This window comes from Cyprinodon variegatus, unplaced genomic scaffold (genome assembly GCF_000732505.1).
Source record: "Cyprinodon variegatus isolate N-32 unplaced genomic scaffold, C_variegatus-1.0 Scaffold257, whole genome shotgun sequence".
NCBI classification, from domain to species: Eukaryota; Metazoa; Chordata; class Actinopteri; order Cyprinodontiformes; family Cyprinodontidae; genus Cyprinodon; species Cyprinodon variegatus.
This window is the reverse complement of record NW_015150710.1, coordinates 950,504-962,232: the sequence shown is the minus strand read 5'-3', so window position 1 is coordinate 962,232 and position 11,729 is coordinate 950,504. Positions and strand designations below refer to the sequence as shown.

The 11,729-nt window shown below is 38.8% G+C and overlaps 1 protein-coding gene across 1 annotated transcript; it reads left to right on the top strand.

The window, feature by feature from the left end:
• The first annotated feature begins 857 nt into the window (after positions 1-857).
• On the top strand, positions 858-11,470 carry LOC107089600 (aldose reductase-related protein 2-like). Its single transcript, XM_015382483.1, has 10 exons — positions 858-1,048; positions 2,721-2,891; positions 2,973-3,089; positions 5,422-5,499; positions 5,651-5,767; positions 9,231-9,343; positions 10,802-10,889; positions 10,952-11,035; positions 11,118-11,200; positions 11,272-11,470. Exons 1-10 carry the CDS (start codon positions 968-970, stop codon positions 11,303-11,305), a joined length of 966 nt encoding a protein of 321 aa, XP_015237969.1. The 5' UTR covers positions 858-967; the 3' UTR covers positions 11,306-11,470.
• The last annotated feature ends 259 nt before the right edge of the window (positions 11,471-11,729 follow it).

The following is an 11,729-nucleotide window of genomic DNA, read 5'->3' as shown; positions in this document are numbered from 1 at the left end:
GCAGTCTGCAGTGTGACCGCTAGATGTCGCTAAAAGTTACACACTGTAGCTTTAATACAATTCTGATTAGGTTTAGTTCAGACCAGCTTTTTATATCAGTGAATATTTTTTTTTTTAGAAAAAGATTAATTCCTTGGATTTAATAAATAAAATCCAGAGCTGCACTGACCATCGAGGCTTTATCTCAGTCTTCTGGTCATCCGAAGACATTACAGCATGCTGTGCGTGTGTGTGTGCTCTGGCATTTGTTACAGTATGAGGCCCATTTTTTAGAAATAAAATATCTTATGAGGACCCATCGCTCCTTATTGATATGTACAGGTAAAAATAGCAGCGGATAAAAAGTTCTAATATGGGGAGAAATACAAACTTGCCTTTTTGTGTGTGTGTGTGTGTTTGTTTGAGCTACAACTGGGGGCAGTGTTTGTCAAATATCCCCTGTTGTAGGGACCTAAATGTCCAAAGTGGTCCAAATGGGGACATTCAATAGGTACCCAAATGGTAAAGTGTTCTTCTTTGGGTTGGGGTTAAGGTTAGGTATATGTTGGTAATAGTTTGGGTTAGGGTAAGGGTCTTGGTTAGGCCATATGATTTAAATGTATGTCAATGAAGTGTCCTTGAAAGTCATGCAAACAAAGACTGCGTGTGTGTGTGTGTATGTGTGTCTGTGCACTGCGTAAAATATGAGAAAATTGACCTTTGAAACCTGCCAGTACCCACGTAGTTTTACTTATAAGAACTTGTTGGTGGTGCAGTACTTTGAACGTTGCCCAATAATTAACTTTCCACTAGATAAGGAGGAAATAAAAGAGTGAATGGGCAAAAACTGAGTCACAGGGGAAGAGAAACAAAGTCAAATCAGCCAAGAAAAGGAAGCAGGTTGATTCAGCAAAAAGGAAGACAAAAAAGAGGAAGAGGAAAGCAACTGCAGTGACAGTTTTCGTGCTGCTGGAACTGAAAGCTCTCCATGGAGGACACACAGGTGGTCAGACATGTTCAGCTGAATGACGGCAGGCGTATGCCGCTGCTGGGTCTGGGAACATGGAAGGTACACACTCAAATATCTGCAGCTCAGAGTAGAAAGGTTAGCTTTGCTTTGAACATTGAGGGTTATTAACTACACTGATATGCTTCCTGAAGTTTAAAAACTGTTACCAGAAACTGTGATTGGTCGGTTGGAGGAAGATTGGTCTGCTAATTTGAAATCTAAACATCTAAACCTTTATTGTTTCTAAGCAGCATGAATTGCTGTGAGTTGCCTCGACAGATTTATTCTAAACCTTCATGCAAATTTGGGTTTTAGATTAAGTCCACTTTACAAGAGACAAAAGGAAATAATTAAAACACAAATGCACTTAAATGCATTTAATCTGAGATTCTATTACATTTATTGATGCTGAGAACAGAAGATGATCTGTAACTAATTGTTTATATTAATAAAAAAAGCCTAAATATAATCTTTTTACCAAAGTTTAAAACATTAAAAACAGAATATAAACACACGGGGTACTCATCATGGCCCGCTTTATCCATTTTAGTTTGGACATGTCCAATTTAGTTTTGAATCAATATTGTTATGGATCTAAATTATGTCTATTTGTTGGTTCGTTGAGGACATTCAAAGTAGATGTTATTTGTTATCACAACAACAACACCAGTGGCAGATGATGCTGCCATAGCTGGTAGACATTTAGTGCTGTTGGGTTTCACAGTCGGAGCTTTACTCCTTCCTTTCAAGATAGGAAGTAAAAAAAAAAAACACCAACTCTAAATAAGAAACGAGCCAAATCCTGCTGAGTCAGAATGATCTCTGTTCTTTTTATTGGTCCAGTCTGAGTTAGAAACCCATTTACAGAGAAACTTCTGCATTAAGGAACTTAGGTTAGGCTAGGCTTAGACTCTCTGACCCCTCAACCTTTCCAGTCTTGCCCCGACTATCAGAACCACTGCACGGCTGGTTGTTGCATCTCTAAAAAGCTTATTTAAAGCCATGGAAGGCTAGAGCACATTTCTGTAGTTCAATATCTCCAACAGAAAGATCATTTTTATTATGAAAACAGGGTGGAAGATTTACTTCAACAACAAAAAGCAGTTCAAATATGCAAACTAATGTTTGAACAAGCCTTATTGAGGTACAGTCTCTATCTTCCATTACATGCCTTGGTGTTGCTTTTACTGCATGATATCCTGGCAAAACTAGTTCTTCAGCTTCCTGCTTTGCTTCAGCATGTTTAGGATGTAAAGGAGCCAGATTATGCAACTATTTCATGCAAACTGGACCCGAAGCAGCTGCGGCAGCATGAGTCATCAATAAATCTTGAAATCTTGCAGAAGCCATTGTGAAGGATTTGCTTTGGAAAAATCAGAAAGAAGTTTTCAAGGTATTTCAGAGGAAAGGTTAGAGGTCACTTGATCTGTAAACCAGCTTCTGTATTTAGATAACCAGCTTTTATCACCAAAATGTGAAAGAGAAGAGAAGTGTTGATCTGGTGAAAGGCAGAGTCTTCTAGGGTCTGTGAAGGTTGAATATGCTGTTTTTTTATCTGGTCAATGCCAATATTTCCAATGCCTCTCTTTGCATGATCAACGCTGTTCGAGAAAATGAGGCTCATGTTGAATACCCATTATATGTCCCTGTTATGAAGCCAGGTTACAGGGCCAGATCTCAAAGCTATCTCACCAGCTCTGACTGGTCTGACTGAACCCTTTCCTTGTGTCAGTCCTCTAAGGAGCCATCCACCCAGGGCGCTGTGGAGACCGCCATCGCAGCCGGATACCGCCACATTGACACCGCATTCAGCTACGATAACGAGGTGGAGATCGGCAAAGCTCTGAAGTCCAAGATGCAGCAGGGCATCATTCGCCGGGAGGACATGTTCATCGTTAGTAAGGTGAGACAGCAGCTGAAATCCTCTGGAAACTTTTGTTTACTTTGAACGTCAGTTTGTCTTCATTTTTTCTTTTCTTTTTAGCTGTGGTGTACCTACTTTGCCCCAGAGGACATCCCTGTCTGCCTCAATAAGTCCCTACAGGATCTGCAGCTGGACTACCTGGATCTCTACCTCATACACTTTCCCATCGGCTTAAAGGTTCGAACCAGATGCAGTAAGAGGCCAAGGTGTACTTGATTTGGATGACCTGTGCTAAACAGCTGTGGTTACATTTTTGATGTTCCAGGTTCCTTTTTCTGTTTCTCAGCAGCACTCCGACAAAATATACAAGCCCATTATTTTTTCAAAGAGATGCATGGAAATAATTATCATCTGAACACTAAAGGCTGATTTATACTCAGAAACCAGGTTATCTTCAAGTGTGTCGCAGTGAACGTAAATGTGCCCCTGTCCCTTCCGCAGACACTCTACTGCATCCTTTCCAAAATTGTAGGTGTCCGAAGACAGTGCCGCAGACAGGAGGCCTCTGATTGGTCAAATCTACATGCGCTTTACACTATCTCTATTTCCTGTTTGGTACCTTACTGGCTTGTTTTGTTTGTATGATTGCCATTGCGGAAAAACATCTCGTGAAGTTGGACCAGCTAGAAGAGCGAGGTATGGCTGAACGCTTGGACCCTTTTTCCACCTGGATCTCCGCTCTTTTTTGCCCTCATTTCCCTCCATGGTCGCACAAACTTGCCCCCACTACCTCGGTGTATCTAGACCCACAGCTTTTCCCTCTTGCGTTGTGGTGTGGAATAACATAGCACAGACCATGCTTCAAATATGGGCATAAATAAAAAATATCTGCGATAAGCTCACTGCGACAAACTGCTGCAGGAGTATAACCAGCCCTTAAGTGATATGTTCACCATTAGAGCTTAATTTCAGCCTGTTGCCATATCTTGGTCTTTATCTAGGTATTAAACCATCTCTGGAACCAATTCCAACTTCTCTTTGGCCACCACACTAAACAATATCAGCATTGCCAAGAAAATTGTGGGTGATATAGACAGGCAGGGAGCCCATCTGACATCTACCGGTAATTCAAAAGTGATGTGGACTGCCCTATTGGAATTTAACTGTCATCATAAAGAATTTGGGAGAACAGACAGGATTTATTTTTCACAACCCAAAGGCAGCAGCATTCTGCACAGACGGCAGGTATGATGCTGGAGGACTGGAGAGAGAATCTTCTCTTTTGGCCTCAAATAAAAAAATTTATCAGGACAATCATCTATAAGATGATTGGAGACTCAAACATAGCAGAGTAGCTTTTGGGATCTGGACCATTCCAAGTGTCAGAACAAGTCAAGGTTGATGTTTCATAATGTCACTAAGTAACGTTCATCTCTCCAGACGCGCATGAGATCACCTCTTTAATTAATGGAGAATTTCTGTACCTTTTTATTTAATTGATATATAAGTGTTTACCTAACACAATTAAAGGGAAAAAGATGGTTGGTTTGCCAGCAGAAGTTCTTAAAAAAAAAAAAGTTCAGCTGTTTAAGAAAACACATCTTTTATTTTCCCTTACTACTGATCACCATGCCTCATGCAGATCAAGAAAGAGGTGAAAGTAGCTGCTGGGGATCGTGAGTTTTCAGCACCGCAGCTGTATTAGCACAGCTTTATGAATTTGACCACTGATTAAATCACATTTGAAATCCACCCTGGAATTTGAGAACCTTGACATTCACCAGTGCTGAAGTTTGATCAATAAATGAGGATTTCCTTTTTTGAAAAATTTCAAAAGACAAGTTCAAGTTAATGTATCACCCCCTGAGCCAGCCCCCACCTTTAAAATACATTTGACGTCAATAGACAGTAGACCAGAATATGTCCAGCAGATACAACTAACTAGCAAATCCTGGAATGATCAATCCAGATGCCATGTCAAAGAGTTTTCCCTAAAAATAGCATTACTTTATAGATGATATGTCTTCCCTACTTCAAGTTATGTAGATACAAGAACTGCACCTGTAATTTGTCTCAGGTTTGATAATTACATATTAAGTCCTAACGTAATTTTTATCTTCCTCCCACTATTTTGCCCATTCTGATGATCAGCACATGTTCTGCATATTCATGGAGGCAAAAACGTGAAATGCTGCACGTCTAGTTTGTAGATCAGCTTTATGTGTGATATCATGTCTGAATTTTGGTTGTAGAAACATATTTGGTAGACAAGGTCCTATTTGTCGAGGGAAACTAATACTGTTGATTACCCTGTACATCCCCCTTGACAAAATAATGTTGGTGAAAGCATCATTCTGTGGATAGGGAAGCTGGTCAGAAATAGGTTTAGCTAAGGATTAAAAACAGCAATAAAAGTAATAATAATGATACTAAAAAGAATAGTTATTTTCTTGTAGTTATAGTAAAATAAAAGCTACAAAACTAAACTAAATTCACAGCTCAGATGGAAGGATGTCTTGCAGCCACAATGCAAATAACTAATTAAAATTGTTAAATTATTAATTCACAGAGGATGGGGGATGAGCTTTTTCCAAGGAAGGATGGAAAGCTTCTGACGTTGGACATAGATTATGTTGACGTGTGGAGGGTAAGATCAAGTAGCTGTCCTGCATTAATGCTGTCAATAAAATTCCCTTTATAACGCAAATTAAACTGAGGACTTTGCAACAGGTATACATTCATCAACTCTGTAAAACCACACAAGAGATTTATATACTGCATATGTTGTTTGTTTTCAGGGTTTGGAGGCTCTGCAGGCCTCAGGAAAGGTGAAGAGCATTGGTGTGTCCAACTTCAGCATCCTTCAGCTGGAGAGACTTCTGGCTCTCTGCAAGGTTCCTCCTGCTGTTAACCAGGTGCTGAGTTTAAATCTTTGTGCATTCGCTAACTTTCCATTCGTAGCTATAGAGATGCTCTGTTCTCCAGGTTCCTCTTGAAAAAAAGAAGGTATTCTCAATGAGATTTACACTTAATTAAGTTAATGTCTTTATTACTACTTTTGCTGTTTCAGAAATGGATCTTAGATGTTTTGGATCATTGCCCTGGTAGGAATTTTCATTAGGTCCAGATTTTAGCTAGCAATTTGGAGGGAGTCCTCCATCTACATAATAAACAGTTAGAGTATACAGCAGCAGCAGCAAAGCAGACCCAGCATGATGCTGCCACCACTGTGCTTCATTTGAACTCCCTTTCCTGTCATGCTGGGAAGCATTGATATATATGACTAAGTATTACATTATTCTGATCTAGGGCTGTAGGTTTTTTGTTGTAAAAAATGCAACATTGCAATTTTTTTAATTTCCCTTTGCAAAAGCACAAACAGCAAATATAAGCTACTAATAGACATGTTTTAAGCCAAGGTGTAGTGGATCAGGTTGGCTTCCTTATTTCTTTATGAATGTTTGTATGTGCCTGTGTGCTCCTAAAACACAATGCAAAGACACACAGTTATAAAACTTAATATAGACTTTAGCTGAAGGTCCTTACAGTCAATTACCATCCAAATCAGAGCATTTTATAAAAAATAGCATAAAAAGTAAACACATACTTACTAATAATAACTGAGTTAAAGCACCAACTAGCTGCTAGTGACTCAGCATTTATGCAATTGGTTAACATGGAGCCAATGCGGAGAACAGATGTGATACATTTCATGTTTTATTATGGTCAAACTGCATTTCTGCTAGTTAATCTTAGGAATATGAAAACTGATTTATTGTATGCTTACAAATTGCACAAAATAAACACAGTAATTGATACTAGAAATTCTCTGCCAAACTTGATATATTCCAGTGAGATCAAATAGGGCCAATAACTCATACCTTGAACCTGCAGCGAAGCAAACAAACCTTCACCCACTTTTCTAGTTGCTGTGCTTTTATCTTCAATTTCTTTTTGAACAAGCAGCACCTTAAAATATAGAATATAAAGCGGAATATAAAATGTAAGAATTTAGATTACAAGTAACAGTCTTATTTCTGTTAAAACCTTCATAATAACAGGTCAAAGTAATATCAGATAAGAGATAAAGCTTTTTATCTTTAGCTCCAGAATTTTATTGCTTTCATAGCTTGGAGTGCTGTCTTGTCCAGAGTCCATTATTGCAGGGATTCAGTGTTTACCTCTAAATCACATGTATGGGAAGAGCCGTGTCTTCATTATGTTAAAGGTAATGTGGCTAACAACCGAATGCCTCTGCAAGTTAGAAATTTTAAAACTGCCAACTTATTACAAATGCAATTAATTATCCAGCCCTAGTTAGAATAATCTTTATTTCAACATTTAATCATTGTGTTTTGTATAATTTATGACTCAAACCATTCAGCACCAGAACCACTACCAGTGAACTAGACCTCATCCTGATTCTACTTCCACCAGCTGCTTGTTCATGCAGGTGGTTGTTAGGGGGTTGGTCTTGGAAAAGATGATTTAGGTTGGACTGAGTAAAGCAGACTAATACAAGGTTCTGTCTTTAATCCTCTATAAATGCTCCAGACCGGACTCACAGGAGGGATCTGTGTGGGACACCACAAGATTAATGCTGCTAGAAGCTTTTTGGGTTGAAAGCATGTGGTGAAGGTATTGTTTATATAGAACATTGAAATCTTCATGGGGTGTACTCAGGGAAAACTGACCATAAACAGATTTTTTTGCATTTATTTTTGAAATTTAATCAGGTAAAAGATGCTAATAAGCCAAGTGTGTGATACTGTAGGAAAAGGGGATTACTCTATGTTGGTTATTTGTTGTGCATAATGATTCTGAAAGGTTCTCCTCCTGCAGTTTTGGTAGGAAACACACAGTACTGTAATCTAATCTAAATAGAAGTGGGTCTACTGTGACTTTCACCTCCTTCTCTCGAGTAATAACCATTACTCACGGAGAACACCATATTTATTGTAACAGATGCTTGTTTTTCCTATCAAAGCTCATGGGGCTTGATACAAGCCTTTCCTTTTTATTTTGATAGAGCGTGTAGCTGTATCGTATCACCTTGACTTCCCCACTGGGAACTTATCATTTTTTGTATCACATTTTTCCCTTGGATAGATTCTCATTGGTCAACATGTTGCAACTTGCTGGGGGAGATTCAAAAGAATAAGACATGGTTTCATTAGAACAGATCTCTATTCTCCACAGGCTCTCCTTAGTGAATGAGGTTGCATTTGGAGTTTGTCTGGAAATTTACAAATTTTGACAGGGCGTTAAACATTGCAAGGAAAAGGTTTTAGTGCATAAAATATGTTTAAAGCAGTCCTTTGGGTCATAATAAAGAATTGCATCTTTATAGCACAATTTTAAGACACTTAATGCTTGAAGTTATTGATTGATTGATTTTATTTACAGTGGAGAAATTTAGGCCAGCTCAACTTAACTCACCTTCCTTTGCAAGCAGTTCCATTACAGCTTTTTTGGTTATTTTATTTTGACCAGATTGGCCTTTGTTATGCCTGCTCAGGAGATGGCACAAGAGGAGCTGATGTGTGACAAGAACAGGCTGATTGTTTGCGGAACAAGGAAAAACAAGAGGTCCAGAAGTGCTGGGAAAATGTTAACAAGTTTAACTAAATGATCAAACTGAAAGATAATTTAGTTACAAACCATAAACCATGACTCAAGGCAGAAAAATAAAACAAAAAGTACATGCAATACACTCTGGTGGGCTTGCTGTATTTAATAATCCCCTATTTACCTTCTACACATGGGGACCTTCACCCAAAGATCAGATAAAAAGGAATGTGTCTCATCTGTTTAGTACAACAATCTGAGATTAGTTTTGTATCACTGGGTCACATACACTAATAGGTATTTCTTTTTGGTTAAAACATTTATTCATGGCCTCTAATTGAACCACATGTTACAGAGGTGAGAGCAGGCAGGGAGCTGCTGATCTAATGCAAATAACGGTCTACCGAATATCCAATATTTAACATGTAAAACTAACTGCTTCTATAACTTTTCAAGTCATTATTTTTTTCTGTACAATCCTAAAGCAAAAACTTTCTCATGAAATGTGAAATTTTACCTACCTCAGGCAAACGGAGAGGATTAGAATGGTGTGATTGTGACATTTTCAATGGAAAAGGGGCAATAAATTTACCGAACACCACATTTTTAGCGACAGGATCTTTAATTTTAATTTACATTCCATTTAAATCTGAACCAATCATAGTTATTTCTCGACATCATGTGAGGTTTATCACTTTTATGAACCTGGTTAAGGAGGAAAACTTAACAGCTAACCTATATGAATTAAATATTTTGATGAAAATCTGAAAACCAAAAAATCTGCATCTATTGATGTCTTTCCTCTGACAGGTGGAGCTTCATCCTTACATGGTTCAGAAAGACCTCATTGAGTACTGCAAATCCAAAAACATCACACTGACGGCCTACAGCCCTTTCGGTTCACCAGAAAGGCCCCCAGAAATGTAAGATCCACTTCCTTACAGTACAAACCAAACTATTTCCACCTATCTTCCCAATAGATCTGCTTCCTCAGCTGCAAATACAAAATTGTTTAGATTGAATCTTTCAAAATAGTAGTTATTGCAGCACTGAGTGACTTCACAGCCAACAGCAGCTTTATATCTCTGCTAGTTTTTTTTTTTTTTTTTTTCACAGCCAACAGCAGCTTTATATCTCTGCTAGTTTAAAAAAAAATATCTGGTAGCTGTGAGAACACTCTTTTTGTCTTCTTTAAGAAGTTCAGCATCCACTTACCTTTTTAGAATAAAAACAACTTTATTGTCATTGTACCCCAAGATAAACTTGAAACTGTGTGTGTTTGTACTTTGGTTCCTTTATGGTCACCTCAACAATTATTGAAACCTAGTATCCCTCAAAATGAAAGTTTATTACAACAGCATCATTTCACTTTGAAGAATTTCAGATCTTCAGCCTCTAATGAGGGATTTTAAAATCCAAATGAAGAAATTATCAATTTCTATGTATGATTTATTGACCCTCACACTGGAAACACTGTTTATTTAAAGGCCTGTGTATGTGCTCTTCTAAAGAGGGCAAACCATAAAACATCCTTTTGAACATGGCAGATGAATTATAAACTTCTTCGGTCAGGAAGTGCCCAAAGGAAACCTGCTGCTGGCCTTAACATGTCCAAGTTTAAGGTTAAATTATTATTTTATAAAGGTTTATGCATTTCAAACCAGATAGAAAACATTGGACCAGAATTTAGTTAATTTTCCAACACAGTGAGGAGGATGGGAAGGGAGGAAAAATATCTGTAACACTCATGACAACAAGGCCACAGGAAAGCTTTTCACTCCTACCACCGCCAACACAAATGTTCTGACTTTAATTTAATTCCTTTAAACATTAGAGAGCACCACAGCTTGAACCGTTTGAAATACTCCTAAAAATTGAAACTTCTGCAGGAGGATAATCAAGAACATGTGGAAAATGGTCATTATCTGTACGATAAAGACAGCTGCACAGGTAAGCAGCCGTTAACTGCAGTCCTTATTTACAGAAACTTAAAAAAAAAAGATTATCCCTAAAAAATGTTGTGAAATAAAGGTTGAGTTGTTGTGAGATGATAGTTCAGTTTTTAAAGGATGAATTTTCTTAGGTTAAGCAGGGTACAGTAATTCTCCTCTTAATAAGAATAACTGAACTTTATTGATCTCACACTGGAGAAATTTACCTTTGCATTTATCCCATCCTGTGGGGGAGCAGTGGGCTGCCATAGTGGGACGCCCGGGGAGCATTTAGGGGTTAAGCGTCTTGCTCAGGGACCCAGAGTGGCAGTCTGTGGGTTTGGTTTTTGAACTCACAAACTCAGGATTTGAAGCTCTATGCCCTAACCACAAGGCTGCCTGTCCCCTACTCTTCCAGCTACCAGCCTCTGTTTGTTTTGTCTGTTGCAGGAAAAGAGATGAAGCTGATCCCCAAAAGCTGCTGGAAGACCCTGTGGTTGCAGAAATAGCAAAGAAGCACCAGCGCAGCTCTGCACAGGTCAGTCAGTGTGCACCACAGCGTGTGTGTTTGTGTTCCTGCTCTAATGAATGTTTTGACAGGTTCTGCTGAGGTATCACGTGCAGCAGGATATCCCCGTCATCCCTAAAAGTGACAAACCTCATCACATCCTGGAAAACACAAAGGTAGAACCCAAACATTTGCATAGAACAACACATCACTAAAACAGTTCCAGGTTTGATTGGACTGACTCTCAACCTGCTCCAGATCTTTGACTTTAGCCTTACTGAGGATGACATGAACACCCTGAGAGGCCTGGACCGAGGCTGGAAGGCCTGCTTACTCGAGGAGTAAGTCACAATCCAGATTCTGCTGCTGGTGATGCTCAGGTCCACATTGTGACTGCTGTTGTGTTCCCCAGAATCAAGTCCCATCCATACTACCCGTTTCAGTGATGCAGCTGGAGGAGTGACAGCGTGAAACTGGCCCAAATGATGCTCCGACCTCAACAAACTACTATGAGCCTTTGTTTGAAAGGAAAACACACCGTGTGGGTTTGGATTGTTTATTACGGTAAACAATTGTGATGTAACAGACGGTCCAGTTGACTCTGATTTATTCATTTTAATAGCCTCAGAGACACATCCTCCTGATGTTTTTATGATTCACTCATCTCTTCCTCTTCATGCTGCATTTATTGCTGAGAGTTTTCTGTGTCGATTTAGTCTGACAGTGTTCTGCTGACCCGTCAATCATCACAGACACGAATGTCATGCTGTGTTCTGGCTTCTATTGTCATTTTTTTTTTTTTTACAAGAATCTTACATCATGTTTGAATCTACAAATTTTTTCAGATTCATTAAAGTTCTGCTATTTGCT